The 19,547-nt window shown below is 36.3% G+C and overlaps 1 protein-coding gene across 1 annotated transcript in view; it reads left to right on the forward strand.

Annotated features, from left to right (window-relative positions):
- The window catches only part of kcnq4 (potassium voltage-gated channel subfamily Q member 4), a 120,588-nt gene that overhangs the window by 56,574 nt on the left and 44,467 nt on the right, over positions 1-19,547 (forward strand). Inside the window, exon 2 of the mRNA XM_073931918.1 lies at positions 13,146-13,236. Within this exon, the coding sequence (XP_073788019.1) occupies positions 13,146-13,236 (91 nt within the window). The remainder of the gene's footprint in view (positions 1-13,145; positions 13,237-19,547) is intronic.

The raw sequence follows: 19,547 nt of genomic DNA on the forward strand, positions 1-19,547 counted from the left end.
TCAGCTGGTGTGTGGTATGCGGTCTGGCACAATCTGGCTGCTGTCGCGCCATCCAGGTGGATGCTGCACACTGCTGGTGGAAGAATAGATTCCCCCATTGTGTAAAGTGCTTTGAGTCTAGAAAAGTGCTGTATAAATGTAAGGAATTATTATTATTATTATTATTATTGTTATTTTCCAGAATTAAATAATTTTCTTTCTTGAAATAAAAGTGAGTGAAAAAAACTAAAAGCTAAAACTAAAATTATTCAGTCTAAATGTAAAATAATAGACAAATGTAAACTTAACATAATATACAAAATAATAAAAATGTGTTTAATCTTTTAATAAAAACTACAACATATAACCGAAAACATGAATGAATAAATAAATAAATAAAATTAAATCTGCAATAGTTACATAATGGGATATTTAAAGTGTTAAAAATATCTAATTAATAATTGTAATAATATAATCAATTATGTGGAATTTGTTTTCTAATTATACTTAATAATATAACTAGATTTTTTATCTAAATAAATTCTAGTATTTCACACTCAGTACCAGATATTGATCAACATAATGCAGGATAGCGCTCCTCCTCATACTTCAGCCTCCACATCAAAGTTCCTGAAAGCAAAGATGGTCAAGGTGCTCCAGGATTGGCCAGCCCAGTCACCAGACATGAACAATATTGAGCATGTCTGGGGTAAGATGAAGGAGGAGGCATTGAAGATGGAGCCAAAGAATCTTGATGAGCTCTAGGAGTCCTTCAAGAACGCTTTCTTTGCCATTCCAGATGACTTTATTAATAAGTTATTTGAGTCACTGCAGAGATGTATGGATGCAGTCCTGCAAGCTCATGATGGAGTCAGACACAATATTCATTCTGTTTCCACTGCAGAATGACTTTTGTCTAAGCAAAGTCAGACCTTATTGTCCTATTTTAATCATTGAAAATCAAGGCAGGTTCATATTTTATTTGGTAAAATAAGCGTAATCTATAGAGGCCTTTGCCTTTCATATAAACCACTTCTGAAACTAAATGTCTCCTCGATGCAATTAGAGAATGGCGGACGCTGTCTTTCATCAGGAGTTCGTTCACATTCAGACACATCGCCGTGCTGCTGTGTTTACCTAAATCCTCCAGATTACCTGCAGGGTTAATGGTTAAAATAGACGGGTCAGGAGACCTGCTGCACTGAGTCTGCTGGATACGGGGATTGAGGGAGAAGTCCTCATTTATAGTGTTTACATGAACACGATTATCTTTATAATGATATAAATTGTTGTTGTCTGTATATGAAATTACAAATAACAAATGTAGCAGGGCATTAAATCACTGTTCATTTCTTTGCATTTTAACTTTGTAAACTATAAACTCATGCGTCTCCTCTTTGTGTCTCATTTTGTGAGCTAAGTGACAACAGCAGTTATTCGCTCCCCTTCTCCCCTGCTGGCCACGCCCACTCCTGCCCGATGCTCGCGGAGCTCCACGCCCATTAATCATGCATCTTTTGAAAAAATTCTGAAGTAGACTCTAACCGAAAGAGGGGGGTGTCATGGCCCTTTAACTTGATTTGTGTTGAAACGACATGAAGTGAAGTTTGTTTATAAACTAATTTCTAGTGGAGCGCGTGCTTATGATTGATTGCAGCTGGTCCTCATTAGCTAATGCATGATTCACCAATCAGATGATTCCTATATCCCTATAATTAACCAGAGTATCTTACCTTAGCCATCTTTGTCTTGAAGAATCCCCCCTTCCACCCCTACTCCTCCCATTTCTTTGTTAGGGCAGCACGGTGGCCCGATGGTTAGCATCATTGCCTCACAGCAAGAATGTCGCTGGCTTAGATCTTACCTGGCCAAGTCTGCATTTCTGTGTGGAGTTTGCATGTTCTCCTCGTGTTCGCATGGGTTTTCCCCGGGGTCTCCGGTTTCCTTCCACAGTCCAAAAACATGTAACACAAGAAAATTGACAAAACTAAATTGACACCATAGACAAGCGTTGAATCCAGTATTCACACTCTATAGCATTCAGAATCCACATCTACTATTATCAAGCAGGGGAGTTCTCGAGACCCACCTAAACTCATACTCCCCTCTCGCCCTGGAACGGGGGAGAGCCCCGGGCTCGAGGATCTCACAAGCTCAGGGCTCTCTCCCGGGACAGCATGCCAAACACGCTTTATAATCAATCATCAGCTAAGGGCGAACTCTTGAATGAATTTCGTGGAACCCTGCATTTTTGCAGTGTTTATAACCATGGACTGTAAAATATACGGACGTAGTATCCGTGACGTCACCCATAGGTTTCTAAAAAGCGCAAAAGAAGCCACAAGTAGGCGCGGCCAACCGTCGCCATTTTGTTCGCGCGTCATCACACCCACGGCGGGATACCAAACAAGGGCAACGAGGCGGAGAGTGAGCGGAGCTACAGACACCTGCTGACAGTTTGCATAGACCTGGTTCAGACACACTTTACTTTGGGAGAAATGCTTAATACTTTATCACCTGTGACTCGTTTGTATTCTGACCACTTGTGCTTGGTTGTATACTATTTCAATAAAGTGTTTTGAGCCGCTAAACATTGTTCTTATGACGTTTTTCAACAGGAGGAAAACGCGAATTACTTCCAAACACTTCAGATATAACTTAGTCTGTGTTAGTTAATGTAAGACTATTGATGAAATCCAGCAAAACACTGTATGACAACGCTTCAGATGACTGTTCTAGAGTCTACAGCTAATCAATTTGTCAGATTCTGAAGTGCATTACAGCTCTAAATATAAATTTAAACGATAAATGATCTTAAATAAAACAAATACATGTATAGAGATGGTATTTAAGTATATAACTTGACTCACATGGGAAACGGAGGCCACGTAAATGGTTTGTGAGCTCAATTAAGTGCTCTCAGCATGCCATGCCATCTAATAATTGTAGGAAACAAGTCCAAAAGGCAGTTGACTGTGTAAAGCCACATAAAACAACAAAGAAATACCATAAATATGCTGAGTTTAGTGGTTAATCTCCAGGATTCAGCTGAGGTGACGTGACGGCGAACAACGAGACCTAGCTGTCAATCAAGTGGCCACGCCCTTAATTACGCAAACTTAATATAACTTAATATAAAGGAAACGGATGAGTTATAAAAAAATTCACCCCCCTCACAGTTGTCATGAAGGGTAATATTAGCTGTATTAACCAAAATCTTTTTTTGTACCAGGCTGTAAACACCTTTTTTTCTGCTGTAAAGTTGGCCATTCTAACAGTGGGCTCAATTGAAATTTGCTCTGTTTTGGAGCCAGGAGCGGCCAGGAGTAGCGGGATTTCGGATGAATTGCAGTTTTAGTTACTTCCCTATTGGCTTCCTGAGGGAGAGCGGGAGGTTGCCGCATGTTTATAACGTCCAGTTGTTTCCACAGGGACATTTCTGAGATGTTTCTGAGAATATTTATTCCCTTCAACAAATAAAAGTACCTGGTCCAGTTGTCAACACAGGCATACAGTACAATCAGAGACGTGATTTACAGCCGAATCATGTGCTCACCGGGAAACACAAACACTCGTGGCCCTGCATTGTTTTCACCTCATGAGACTGTCATTTCTGCTGATTTGAGGATTGGATTTCTGCTTTTGGCAGATTGACTTTGGGTTCAAAACTCGCGTCTCAGCTGAAATGCTAGCCGCGCATGGTCTTTGCGTGCTCTAATGTATCTATTTTTTACTGCGTTCATCGTTTTTTGATGGAAACTCATTGGGGGAGGCTAAGCAGTTTTCTGGCCATTTTCTTCCTGTGTCCGTCCAGTCAGATTTGTTGATGATTCAGGACTGGGGAAACTGGGCTTTGGCTTTCAGTGCTTTTGGCTTTTTTCTTGATTTTGTTGTTGTTTGAGGGATCGTTTTACCTGCAGTACATTAGTTTGGCACTAATGAGTCACACTCAGCAGAAACAGTTCGGGGATCTTATGACCTATGAGTCTTCTGAAATATTATTTATGCATAAAGTGTATTTGAGAAGCACGTTCAAAACTAATTGACCATCTTCAGATCAATGGCATAAGAAGTTCACTGTGAGCTATGGTGTGTTTTTATTACGCCTGTCAATCATGATTTAGGACGCCTTTTTTAAAGATCACAATACTGCCATTGAATATGAATTTGTTGTCATTTTAGATGGTTGTGTTTTGCCTGAAGCTTTAAAGCTTAAAACCTAAATTCATGTTTGTTTAAAACGTTCGTATTTGAAAGGAAATCAATTGTAGACCTGTCAGTCAAGCTTCATAAGAAGCTTGGAACTGAGATATAAACACTCTATGGTGTGTGGATCCATATATGGCAGGGGTCTCAAACCGCCGCAGCCCTGAACAGTTTAGCTTTAACCCTGCTTCAACATACTTACCTGTAGGTTTCAAACAAGCCTAAAGGACTTAGTGACGCGCGGATGGTGGTTATATTCGCAGGCGCTGCGGATAATCTGTGGGGTCGTGCAGGTCAGGTAATAAAAAAAATACGTTATGATTAATTGCGGGTCGGTTGCGGGTGGATGTAGTGGGACATGGCAGTGGACCAGCGAAAAAGCAGAGAGTGGGCTTTGCAGAATAGAAAGATGAGACGCCCAAAATAATGGATGAAGTGCAAAAGTGCTGTTCAAATTTTAGTTCTGCTATCGTTCTGGGAAAAGCAAGATCGCTTATTTCCACGACTGCAGCACCTTGCAAGAAGAATCTTGGTTATATCTACAACAAGCGGTGCGAGCGAACAATCATTCAGTGCAGCTGGCCGCGTTTTGGAGGCGAGGCGCAATCGCCCGAATCTAGGCACAATAGATGCTGTTCTGTTTTTGTACAGTGTGAAAACAAAGGCCAAGTAAACACAACATAGCTGCCGTTTAGGCTGAAGTGGCACCTTTTTGTTATCTTGTTCCTGTATCTGTAAAAGCTCAAATCTCTTATTTTTACTTTCTGTATCTATTTGAAAATAAAGTAAATGTTGTCTTAAGACAAACTTTGTTTTTATAAATAAATGTTCATTTAAAAACGTTTGCGATTAACGTAGGCTATTATTTTACTATCAGAGATGCGCAGTCGCAGATTATAGCTCACTGAATCTGCTGTTTATTTACACGGTGAGCTATCATCATGCCCAAAACAAAGAATTAAATTATTAAAGTGGCGATTGGGTGTGGATATATATTAGATAAAAATATGTGCGGGTGGCGGGTGAATGATTAGTATGAAGCCGCAGATTCGGATGTCATTTCAGCTGATCCGCGCATCTCTATAAAGTACTAAATTAGTTTGATCAGGTGGGTTTTATTATGCCCCATTCACACAGAGCGTCAGCGTCAACACTTCCCATTCACTTTAAATGGGTGATGCAGGCGTTGCGGAAATGCATTGTGGATCCGTCGACGCCACTTTAGGGGCTTTCCTCGCTGCAAAAGTTGGGACTTTCTCAACTTTTCAAGCGGCGACAGAGGCATCAGCCAATCAGATCGTTGTATGCAAATACACCAGCTCAGACTGTGGCCTATTGCTGACTAATTTCATTGGCTAATGCTGACACGCCCTCTGTCAAGTGTTGACGGTGAAGCCCCGTGAATATGGGGCATTAGGGTTGGAGCAAAACTTTGCAGAGCTGCGGCCCTCCAGGACCTGAGTTTGACACCTGTGATATATGGTAACATTAAGTGCAATATATAAAGTTACATAAAGTCATTATAGACACAAAGTCATTAAAGTCATATACACAAGTAAAAATGTGTATTTCAATTAGTGTCCTACAAAGTTTAATATTACTTTGCCAATCCCTAAAACCAGATGTTACCCACATGTTAGCAAGAAGTTTTAAATCATTCAATTAAATTGAAATAAAATCACTTATTATTTATTTTACTTTATTTTATTATTTCATATGTTCCAATAAGCACAGATCAGAATCTGTGATTTTTGAGATGTTTTATTTATTCGTTCATTCATTTTCACTCGACTTAATCCCTTTATTCATCAGGGGTCGCCATAGCTGAATGAACAGCTAACTATTCCAGCATATGTTTTACTCAGCGGATGCTTTTGCAGCTGCAAGCCTGAGAAACACCCATACACTCTCATGCACACACATACACTACGGCCAATTTAGTTTCATTCAGTTCACCTATAACGCATGTTTTTGGACTGTGGGGGAAACCGGAGCACCGGGACAAAACCCACGCCGACCTTGGGAGAACATGCAAACTCCACACAGAAATGCCAACTGACCCAGATGGGACCCGAACCAGCGACCTTCTTGCTGTCAGGCCACAATAACCACTGCGCCACCGAACTCAGTAAAATGTCTTTTTTTTTTTTTATTTACTTTTGTATATTTTATATTAAATTGTGACATCTGTTCTTTGTCTTGTATAATAAATATACAATCGCAGCTCCTGTTTCCTTAAATTCATTCTGTTTTCCTGCACTCTGAACAAATGGGAAAATTTCAACCTTTCAGAAACTGTTTTGAAACGCTGGAAAATGCCTCCAGAAACCAAGTCCATTAAACACATTTGAAAAGTGTTTGAGCGTGTTCAATTCACACTAAATCCATGCATTATTAATCCTGTTTGTTTCCTTCAACCCACAGGTGTTTCCACTCACCCGTGATTTTCCAAACTTAGTTTTTCAGCTTCTTTAGTCCGTCCAGCACGCAGAAGCATTGAACACAGGTTTATGTGTGTGTGTGTTTAACACGTTCTTCAGGATGGTAAACTCTACAAAGTTTACTATTATCCCTGACCTTTTCTAAGTGTTTACAGCCTTGTGTGATGTCAGCATATCCTTTAACAGTATTGTGTTTTGAGGAAGACCTGAATTCGCATCTTTCTTTTTTATAATCTTTAAGATCTGTCAGTCCTGCAATGCTCCTTATGGCCCTTAAAGTTTGTACTATTAGCAACTTCTCCGTTTATATCAATAATTGATTGTGAAAGCCTCAGGAGTCATGTTTCAAATGTCCTTAAGGGCCTCAATCCTGATTTCTCAATCCTGAAGAAAGACGCTGTCACACTTAACCGAGCACAAGTGTGTGATGTTTATCGTTTGTGATTAATGGTGTTTAACGAGCTGACGTGATTGAGTACGTCACTTACTTTGGAAAATAAAAAAAACTATCAAAAACACAATTTTTTGACACATACTAACAGAAATAGGTCAATTATGTCATCGTTATTTTGATTAATTTCCATGCACAATCTAAACTCTTCAGGGAAAGGCACAATATACACTCACCGGCCACTTTATTAGGTACACCTTGTTAGTACCAAGTTGTCCCCCTTTTGCCTTCAGAACTGCGAAACAATCTCGAGAGTCAACATGTACTCACTTCTTGCTGAAGTTATGAATGCGATAAATGTCTTTGAATGGTTTCTCTATACTTGTAATATGTGATGTAATTAAATTGATAGTTTACACAAAAATGAAAATTGTCATCATTTATTCACCCTGCACTTGTTCAAAACGTATTTGAGTTTCTTTCTTTATTTCGAAGAATGCTGGTTAATGGTGCCCATTGACTTACTGTAGTACTTTTTTTCTACTATGGAATGTAATTGATGCCATCGACCGACATTCTTCAAAAGATTTTCTTATGTGTTCACAAGAAAAAAAAAATTTAAAAAGAAAAAAAGAATTATAAAGGTTTGAAATCACATTAAATGGTGAGGAAATGTTCATTTTTGGATGAACTATCTTTTTAAGTAATAGAGAGAAGTAAGAAGTAGGGTTGGGTTGATAGACGATCCCCGTTACATGCAGAAGCCTGCTCATGAAAAATACATACTTAGGTCCTGTTTACACTAATAATACGTCTTAGTTTTAAAATGGCATTTTAGAACAAAAACGATCCACGTCCACACTTGCATTTCACCTAGCATTTATGAAAAGCCCTCCTTCCACACTATACCGCTGAAAACGCACATCACATGACTACACACACACACACACACACACACAAAAAACACACTCTGTCATGCACTGCAGTGTATAGTTGCTGGTTCATGCCAGCCTGGTGACCCCTAAAGTTAAAAGCCTAATCCAAATTTTGTTTTTGTACCCCTTCCTATTGAAGCAGAGTGTAAAGGTGAAGGGGAAGGACTGCTGTAGTTATTCCAGTTGCGTTATGTTGAAGGGGAAGGACTGCTGTAGTTATTCCAGTTGCGTTATGTTTTAGAATTTATCTTCAGGAAATCACTGAAGGCATATATCATGTCATCATAACGATCTAAAGTGGGAATAAGACCATTACTGTACAGTGTATTCACACAGTGGCCATATTCTTCTATTTTAACTCACCAAGAAAAAAAAAAACATTAAAATTAGAGCAGACTTTGTAAAAAGCTCATTCTCAACCACTAGACTTTTCTAACAGGATATTCGAGTGTCATCGAGTGTCAGAATGTTGTGGGACTGCTGTACAGAAGTTGTGATTATGGATTATAGTTCGTGAAATTTTGCATTTTTTATTTTAGCTGTTTTATATATATATATATATATATATATATATATATATATATATATATATATATATTTCATAATGCAGTTATGAATATATTAAAATGTGTTTGTTTGTTGTAAAAATTTGTAATAATGACTAAAAATACTAATTTGTGGATCTCCTTACTTCTGGGTGCAGCTATCCTGCTGTTGTGACTGGTGTATTCTGGGAAATTTTCTTACCCCTTGGTTTCGAGTTTGAAAAATCTCAGTTTGAAGGGGTATCTAGCCCTTCCGCTTAGCCCTACACCTTCAAGCTAAAGAGAATTGGGACACCCCTACCCCTTCATGTGAAATTGTAAATTGAGGGGTAGGGGTAAGGGGCAGGGGTAAGGGATAGAATTGGGATTGGGCCTAAGCCAATGGAAAATTAATTAATCAATAAAAACTTCATTATATTCGTCTTGACTTTTCATCTTTACCTTTTTTACTGTGTAGTATTGAGCACTATATACTTATTATAGTAAGTATTCTGTTTTCTCAATGTATAAATTTTGAGTGGATGGTTTTTGGAAAATTATTAACTTCCAATAATCACGAGACATTTAAAGTTCAGAAAAGCAACCAAAAACATAGTCTAAACATACCATCTGTCCTCATTGGTTCAACAGAAATCATACGAAACTCCAAAAACACTTTTGTACACGCCACAAAAAAAAAATGTTTGTTTTGTGTCAAATAATAGTACGTTTAATAAACATGATCCAAGGCCTGTCCAAGTTTTCAAGTTGCCTTTTCAAGTTGTAAATAAAACAGTGTTTTTTGAAACTAATGAAAACAGCACAAGTCAATGATTTATTTGAATTATTTAGCCTGACATGTTTACTGTTGAGGCGGCATGGTGGCTCAGTGGTTAGTACTGTCGCCTCACAGCAAGAAGGTTGTTGGTTATTGAATTTGCATGTTCTCCCTGTGTTGGCGTGGGTTTTCTCCGGGTGCTCCGATTTCCCCCACAGTCCAAAGACGTGCGCAATAGGGGAATTGAATAAGCTAAATTGGCTGTAGTGTGTGTGTGTGTGTGTGTGTGTGTGTGAGAGAGAGAGAGTGTATGGATGTTTCTAAGTACTGGATTGCGGCTGGAAGGGTGTCCGCTGCATATAACATACGCTAGAATAGTTGGCGGTTCATTCCTTTGTGGCGATCAGAGATTAAGCCAAAGGAAAATTAATGAAGGAATGTTTACTGTTCCAAAATATGTTAAATGTTTCCTAAAATAAAATATATTGAGTTCAATGGGGGAAAAAGCTCCTGTTTTTTTACCCAAACATTTAAAAAGAACATGTTTTAGAGCAGTAATCACAATACCATGAAAATAACCATGACATTTTTAATCATACCATCAGAATTTTTTACCCCTTCCCATGCCTACTCCTTTTGCAAGAGCACAGCTGAACAACTTCACTCCTCATGCTATTAGATTGCAAAACTGAGCCGTATCTTGACGTAGATGTGTGGTGTTTAGTGGGTGTTTGTGGGATTTGGCCTGGTCCCCATCAGCAGCTGCTTGAATCGGGCTTCAGCACCTGGAAGTGTTGCGAAAGAACCGTTTTTTGTTTTTTTTCCCAGAGACTGTGAGAAATGTCAGGAATTGCGGCTGTAATCTCTGCTTTTATCCACTGCGTTGTGAGTCTGCATGCTGGGCTTTCCTGTGACAGCAGTGATTAGGAGCATCTGTGTGAAAGAGACGATCGCCAGCTTTTGTTATTGGGTGTCTGTGCTGTGAGTTTCTCCATCCACCAGTCGTCAACATCCATCAGATGTTTCATTGAGATGTTTGTTCTTTGTTTGTTGGTTTGTGTTTTTAATTATTTCATAGATTTGGTTTTCTGATGTCTTGAGGTTGAGTCAAAGCCTTTTTTTTAGCAGCAAGTGTTAAAAAGCTCTTTTTTTATGTACAGTTGAAGTCTGAAGCCCCCTTGTTTATTTTTCCCCTAATTTTTGTTTAACCCTTTACTACCCAAACAAGAAAAAAAAATGTTTGGATTTTCTTACTCCTAATGTGGCTAGTTAACACATCCCATAATTTATAAAATATCAGCCTCTACCAAATTGTTGATATGTCAGTTTATGGTAAAAATACCAGAATAAATACATATACTATAATGAAAAATCTGAAAATCTGAAGTCTAAGACCAATTTATTTGAAAAAATATTCAAAATAAAAAAATTTTAAATACTTTTTTTTACATGCCATAAAATTTTTCAGATTCTCATTTAACATGTTTTTATTAAAACAAAAATCAAGTGTCATAGTGCAACAGGATTTTTTACTTATATATTTTATAATAAAATGTAAGTATTTTATTATGTTTTATTCTGTAGTTCAAACAAAACCCAATAAATATATTTTAGAAAATGGCTCTATATTTTTGAGTTAACATTAACATTAATGTATTATGTATCACTGAATACTCAAAAATATAAAACCATTTTCTAAAATATATTTATTGGCTTCGACGCAAGATGGCGGCACGTACATATCGCGAGGCCCGGCGTCTCTGCAGTTTCACTGCATTTCGTTGCATTGTACTTGTACTTGTGTAATGACAATAAAGTTGAATCTAATCTAATCTAAAATTACATGTAAAGATATTCATAATTCATAAAACATATGCAAATATTATTTTAAATAAATGCTTTTTTACATTTGATCAAAGTATTCAAAAAAAAGTCAAATGTATTGAGGTTTCCTTCAGATTACGAAGCAGGACAAAATAACTTCCAACATTGTCAATTATAGGAATCCTTATTAATGACTTGGCCCACACGGAATCTGCGTGCACAGATTTCCGCAGATCTCTGCAGATTTTGAGCTCATCATTGATTCTGTTTATTTACTTGTGTAAATGTGTGTAAATGTATATTTATTCATTTTTTAATTAATTACGGTAATATTATTGACTAATATGAAAATATTCATATGAATTATTTACAATGTAGTTTGTAAAATAATATTTTCTGTCTTTTAGTAGAGATATTATATAAAAGACTTGCTTTTTTACCAAATTAAATGGATCTAATTGGATTTGCATTGAAAAATTATATAAAAAATATTATTTTCTATTTAATTTATTAAGGTTTTAGTTATAATAATAATTCCATATAAATCCGCAGATTTTAAACACAATTCTGCGTGGAAATAGCAAAAAATGTCCTCAGATTCCGTCTGGCCCGATTAATAACCGAGTACTAATAATTGATCAGCATTTTATAATGATTTCTGAAAGATCACTTGATTCATCTCTGAATCACAGGAATTAAACAATTTTAAACTATATTTCATAAGAAACTAATGATAACGAATGAGCTCATGCTTCTGTGTTAAAACTTCACCCTTACTGGAGAGAAGATTTCCTCAACACATTTCTAAACATAATAGTTTTAATAACTCGTTTCTAATAACTGATTTATTTTATCTTTGCCATGATGACAGTAAATAATATTTGACTAGATATTTTTCAAGACTGTTAAAGTGACATTTAAAGGCTTAACTAGGTTAATTAGGCAGACTTGGTTTATCAGGCAAGTTGTTGTATAATAATGGTTTGTTCTGTAGACAATCTATTCTAAAAAAAATTCCTTAAGGGGGCTAATAATGTTGACCTTAAAATGATTTTAAAAATTAAAAAACTGCTTTTATTCTAGCCAAAATAAAACAAATAAGAAAAAAATATTATAGGAAATACTGTGAAAAATTCCTTGCTCTGTTAGACATAATTTGGGAAATATTTGAATAAGAACAGAAAATCACCGGAGGGTGAATAATTTTGACTTCCACAGCAGATTTTTTTTTAAGCAGATATTAATTTGTAAGTCGCTTTGGATAAGAGCGTCTGCCAAATTAATGAATGTTAATGTAAAGCAAATAAAATGCTCTCATATATTTTTAATGTCACTAACAGAGACACTCACTTAAGTGTCATTAAGTGCAGCAGTAGTTTTTACTGTACACTAAATCTTCTTGTTTGGCATCTTCAGGAATCATTTGATTTGCATACATTTATTGATTTAAAATATTAAATTAAAAATATGAATTAACTGTAATGTTAAATCTGTTTCCATGATTCCTCAAATAAAGTTAATCCCATTTATTAGTAAATTAGTCATTCAATATGTAATTTATTTAATTAAATATATGAATCATGCTAATGACAATAAATATGTTGTTTCATTTTTGCATAAGCATGTCTTAACGAAGATGGTTAATTATTTGAAATATTTATGTTCATTTATTTTCAATAAAATATTGCAATTAGCATGCATTTCATACTATAAAATATTTTATTGTAAATTAATTTAATGCGGACAACAAAATGAAATATCTTTGATACAATGTCATTATTTTTAAAAATGCAGAGGCTTGCAGGTTTATGGAAAAAAAAAGTAATAATAATTTTGTGTAATTTGAAAAAAACAATTGTAGTTCTAAGCTACATTTGCCATATTTTGAGATTTTACTTTGCTATAAATGAATATTAAACAGCATGAGGTTAGCTGTGTTTTAATATAGATGTATATTAAACAGATTAGCTGTGTTTTAAATGAAAAATCATTGTATGATGGAATCTAGATGCCGTTGTGTATTGTGTTTTGATCTGTTAGTTTGTGTGTGTTTGTTTTGTGTTTCAGTTTTCTCCTAGTGTTCAGCTGTCTGGTGCTTTCTGTTTTCTCCACCATTCCAGACCATCATAAATTTGCCAACGAGGCGCTCTTCATCCTGGTAAGGGGATAAAATGACACATACTAACAGCAATAACACAGCGGGGAAAAACATTGTTCATCATTGTTTTGATTCATTTTCATGCACAATCCCAAACCCCTCATATAAAGGAACAATATATATATATCTGTTTCATTCTTTTAGGACTCTCCCGAAGACATTTACTAATATATAAAAAAATATCCATATCCATATCCTATATATTGCTGAATTACAGAGCTGTGCTACCAATTTTGAATGGGCAATTTTGAGTGCAGAACAAGGGGTTTCTACATATAAATGATGTAAATACAGCTTTTACCAATAGAAAAGAAACACCAGAGACTGGAAATCGCTTTATTAAAAAGAAAACTTGAGAATGCTTTCTGCTGTCAATAAAGTGTAGCATTCTCAGCTTTATTTAACACATTTTACCATACTTAAATACTAAAATGCACAGAAAAAAAACTACTCAGGAGTAAATTTTTTTATTGATACAAATACTTTATGTCTTGATGCAATATATTTTTTAATTGAGCTCATAAGTATTCAAAAACAGTGCAAATTTACCAACGGTGCATATTTATTTCTTAGACAACGTCAAAAACAACATTAAAACAACTTAAATGTTACTGTATGTTTTCAAAACATTTATTTTTTAAATGAGTTTTTTATACTAATGAGGTTTTAATAGGCATACATATACATATCAACAAAAAATATTTTGACATAAAAATACAGTAAACTCACAAGAAACGGAAAAAAAAGGAATTATTTTGAGAGTCTTAAGGTATTTAAAATTGTTTGCAGATGTTATTATTATTATTTATTTTATTTATTAATTATTGTAACTAATTTATTATTATTATTATTATCATTGTTTATTTCATTTTCTTACATTATTATTATTATTAGTATTTATTTTGTAATCATTATAACTTTATTTTTATTTATTTATTTATTTTAATTTTTGTTTATTTTATTATTTTTTGTTTCATTTTCTTACATTATTTTACTTATTTATTTTTTATAAATATAATTAGATTTTTTATCATCATTAATATTTATTTTCTTTTCTTACACTGTTATTATTACTATTTTATTTTTTAAATTATTACAATTTTTATTAGAATGATTACTTATTATTACTATTATTTTATTTTTGACATTTTTCTTTTTCTTATTATTAGTTTATTTTTTAAATTATTATAATTTTATTTTAAGTATTATCATCATTGTTATTATTTACTTATTTTTTATAATAATTACTGTTGTTTATTTTTATTTTTATTTTACATTATTGTTATTATTATTATTATTAATATTTTATTTTTGAATTATTATCATTTTATTATTATTATAATTATCATCATCATCATCATCATTATTATTTACTTTATTTTAAAATTATTATTTTATTATTATTATTATTATTTATGTTTTACATTTTTATTGTTATTATTTATTTTTTAATTATAATTTAATTATTATCATTATCATCATTATTATTAATGTTCTTCTTTATTATTATTGTTGTTGTTGTTGTTGTTGTTGTTATTATTATTATTTCTACTGGTTATCTTGTTAGTTAATTAATAACTAAGGCACACCCTTTTCCCCAAAATCCTTTCAATCTGACACAGCATACTGTACATTGTTTCATACATATTAAATTGCATTGAAATGAATCTACTCACTCTCTCTGACCTGTAGAGCACATGGGTCAACTTCCGTTTCTGGGTTTTGTATCCAAGTTTAAAGGAAATTCAGAGTTGGCGAGCACAGACTGTCTGATCTCTCTAAGTACCTTCACTAAACATCCACCCTGTCCGTCCCGTCTCTAAATACATTGATAATAGCACATCATCTGAATAATTAATCACACAGGGTATTCTCTCCGGCTGTTAGACCGTCCAATCACAGCCTGTACATCTTTTTTTGAGGTGAGTTTGGAGGCGTGCCTGCAAAAAAAAGGTGGATTAGGTACATTTTTTCAATTCGCCAGCACTATGGATCAAATGTGCCATGTTTGCAAGTCTGTTTTGCTGTCTATTGTGTTACTAAGAGGTTTATCTTATTAGTCAGCTGGCATTGTTCTGAAATCCTTTGCAAGCACAAACACATATGCTGTAGGAGGTTTTATAAGGACTGTAACTACAGATTGTTATTGTGTTGGCTTGAGGAAGCTAACATATTGAAGTGCTATGTAAAGTACTTATTCTGAGACTAAGGGTGTACTTACGCTATGTACAGTTGCTTTGAACAGTGCTGAAGCACGCTTCTCCCCTCTCCCCCCTCCCCTGCAGCCCGCACTCACATTGCATCCGAGCTGTGACGTTCAAAAATAAGAGTCTAAGAGGATCCAGATGCAAGTGATGAAGTTTATTTGACAATGTCAAAATAAACAAACAATGATAGTGACAGGCTAGGAGGACGATGAACACAGGGCAGGAACAGACAGGAAAACAGGGTCCAGGTAAATCTCCTCAGGGGCCTGAGCACAGACAACACACATATGAACAGGTGTAACGAACTGACAAAGAGACATAGAAACGTCGCCCTGACATAGGCCTAATAATGAGCCTCAGCTGGCGTGTAATCAGCCCAGCTGAGTGTCGTCATATCACGTGAGCACAACCAAAACAAAACAAACCCACGTGATCAAACATACACTCCGGAAAAGTGCACGAACCTGCAACCGTGACACGAGCCTGAGCACGCTTACGTCATCAATGGTGCACTGTTCAGTTTAACAGAAGAGAAGCAGCACAGTGGAGATTTCTTTAGTTATATTGTTTTAGTCAAAATTTCCTTGAACAGATCAGCCACTTTTGACACTCATAAATATTCATAAAGTCCTCGTGCTGCAGGATTTTGGAGGTTTGTTGAAGTCGCAGCTGTGGTGCAGTGAGGGGTTTGCGTCTTTATGAAAACAACGACAGTTTGCGTTCACTGAACAGTAAGAATGATTAATAAATCTATACAAAGCAGTCCCTTAACAGTCACGTCTTGTTTTCAGTTTCGGGCTCAGGCGCGCTTTGCTTTCGCACTACAAGCGTACCTCGCCAAAGTCCTAGTGAACTGCTCTCTGGCACACCTCTTCCAACTGGGCCAGGGCCGGCCAACTGAACCGCACCTGAGCCCGATTCAGAGCACTCACACTATTCTAACAATCTTGGAAATGCATCTGGGAAAGCATAGTGTGAGTTCGCCTTAACATTTTTACCTTAACCAACAAACCCATCTCAGAATTTCAGACTTGTGAATTACAGTTTACAAAACGGTACTGAAATTTCAAAGACTTTTATTGATCTGTTCAAATATTCCAACTCTTCAAACTTCAGCTGCCAATAGTTTAAATGAAACAACCAGAAGCGTTTTAGACTCAGTAAAGTTATAATTATCATAGTTATGAAATAGAGACACATTATTTTTGTGTGGAGTTTGCATGTTCTCCCCATGTTGGCGTGGGTTGGCGGTAGGGATGGGAGGGACTAAGCCTTTATTTAAATAAAGAAACCAGTGTGAGATGATTTGCGCTTTATGACATGGCACGTTATCCTGATGGAAGTAGAAGATGAAGATGAGTACACTGTGGTCATAAAGGGATGGACATGGTCAGCAACAATACTCAGCTAGGCTGTGGTGTTGACTTAATGCTCAATTGATACTAATGGGCCCAAAGTGTGCCAAGAAAATATCCCCCACACCATTACACCAACACCACCAGCCTGAACCGTTGATACAAGGCTGGATAGATCCATGCTTTCACGTTGCTGACAGCGAATTCTAACCCGACCATCTGAATGTTGCAGCAGAAATCGAGACTCGTCAGACCAGGCAACGATTCTCCAATCTTCTATTGTCTAATTTAGTGAGCCTGTGTGAATTGTAGCCTCAGTTTCCTGTTCTTAGCTGACAGAAGTGTCCTAGTGTGGTCTTCTGCTGCTGTAGCCCATCCGCCTCAAGGTTGGACGTGTTGTGTGTTTAGAGATGCTCTTCTGCAGTCCTCAGTTGTAACAAGTGGTAATTTGCGTTACCGTTGCCTTTCTATCAGCTGGAACCAGTCTGGCCATTCTCCTCTGACCTCTGGCATCAACAAGGCATTCGTGCCCACAGAACTGATAATTACTGAATATTTTCTCTTTTTCAGAGCATTCTCTGTAAAGCCTAGAAATGCCAAATCCCAGTAGATCAGCAGTTTCTGAAATACTTAGACCAGCCCTTCTGGCACCAACAACCATGCCATGTTTAAAGTCACTTAAATCACCTTTCCTCCCCATTCTGATGCCAGGTTTGAACTGCACTAAATCGTCTTGATCATGTCTACATGCCTAAATGCATTGAGATGCTGCCATGTGATTGGCTGATTAAAAATTTGCATTAAAGAGCAGTTGGACAGGTGTACCCAATCAAGTGGCCGGTGAGTGCATTTCTGCATGTTATCCATCTTGAAGGATTGCAAACTTTATCATCGGTATAATAAGCTGTTGCCAGTGTTGTGCGTATATAATAATTCAAAACACACGTGAGGAGCGTTTGCTCATTGTATAACTGCAATCAAGCACATTCTGAAAATTACAGGCCCTATTTTCATTAGTTTTAGCAATGTCTCAGGCTCGTGCTCATTCCTCATCTGATTGGCACGCTGTAAGCATTCTTGTACTGTCTCATGTCTCCCTGTGGCTGCGTTAAGTGTGCATTTTGTGTTCCGCTGGGATCTTTGCTCTGGGAAATGGCAGTGTAAGCACACGGCAGGATTCAGGTGTTGTCGAGTATGCAAGAAGTAGCCGACTCCATCCAATAATCTCAGCTGCGATTCTATAATCACTCATTCAGTATGAAGTGCTTTTCTCTCTCGCGCAGACTTTCTCTCCCACTTTTTCTCCCATTTAATGGTCTCCTTCAGGAAAGGACTATGTTGTCTATCATGCACGTTGTGGTATTGACTGCACACTCAGTCTGTAATGTGTTTGTTCACATCAAGAGCGTGGGTGCCATTGCAGGAGCTGGGATCAATACAGGCATTTAGCCTCTCTGAAGCCAAGCCGTCTGTGGCATCTTCTGCAGGAGGAGAAGCAGTCATGTGATTTAGCATAAATCGAGTGGATATATCACAGGATAGGTGAAGCAAGGATACTGAAAACTTCAAACCAGTGACTTTTTATGTAAACAATAGCTCCGTTCACACAGTGATACCACTAAATATCCAGAAAATTATTGCAATGATTTTACCGGTAAATTCAAGAAAGCACTGTTTACACAGGCAAGGACGTTACAGAATTTTTCCGGAATAGACCATTCACACATCCACTCTAAAATACCGGTAATTTCTGACATAATTGACCAGAGATGAGCTCTAACTGACCACACTTGTATTTGTAAACACAGGAGGGCTTTTGTTGATGGTTGATGGTACATAATATGTGTGTGTGCTGGTGCTCATCAGCTGCTTCACGTGCACACGCATCAAGCAACTGAAGCAGAGCTTGAAGGTTAACATACAGTGGTTAATCATAAGCATTTTATAGGTAATTTTTTATCAGTTGGCATTAAGAAGAAACATAGAAATGTTATTGGACTTACATCTAGCAGCTAAATATGTCTGGGAAAATTATTTAAAGACTTTTATTTTCATAAACAACGCGAATGTGAATACGTCTGAGTGTTCTGATTGGCTGGAGTAGACGTCGCATTTCAGCGCGTTCTAGATGTGAATGCGCTATTTCCGGCAATCTTCCTTCTGTGTTCACACAGCACAGCATTCCGGCAAATTACCAGTAATGTTACAACTTCTCTTTCCTGAAAATTGCCAGAACAAATTTACCGGTATTTTCAAAAAGGGCCTGTTCACACTTACAGACTTTTCCGGAAAATTGCCGGTAATATTTTGGAAAGGTCTGTATGTGTGAAAGGGGCTAATGAGTGATTTTTCCACTAAAAATTAATTGTCTAACCTTAGTAAAAAAGGTCATGCAAATTGCTAAATTTATTCAGGAAACTGTATAGTTCCTAGAAGTTTTGCCATCACAGCTAACAACTTCCTAGCAATAACTCAGATCACCTAGCAACCCCCAGCCACCACCCAGAACGGATTAACAAAATTAAGTTGACCCTGAAAAATCTGTTCAATTTAAAGAGCCCCTATTATGCATTAAAAAGGGTCATATTTTGGTTTTGGGGGTCTCTAACAACAGGCTGATGTGCATGCAAGGTCAAAAAACACTTTGATTGTCTTATATGCATTTATTTTTTGCCTAATTATTCCAGCGACTCCCATATTACTCTTTTAGGGATTCATTTGTTAACAAACCCTTCTTTAGTGCAAGAAT

This window comes from Danio rerio, chromosome 19 (genome assembly GCF_049306965.1).
Source record: "Danio rerio strain Tuebingen ecotype United States chromosome 19, GRCz12tu, whole genome shotgun sequence".
In the NCBI taxonomy this organism is placed as follows: domain Eukaryota; kingdom Metazoa; phylum Chordata; class Actinopteri; order Cypriniformes; family Danionidae; genus Danio; species Danio rerio.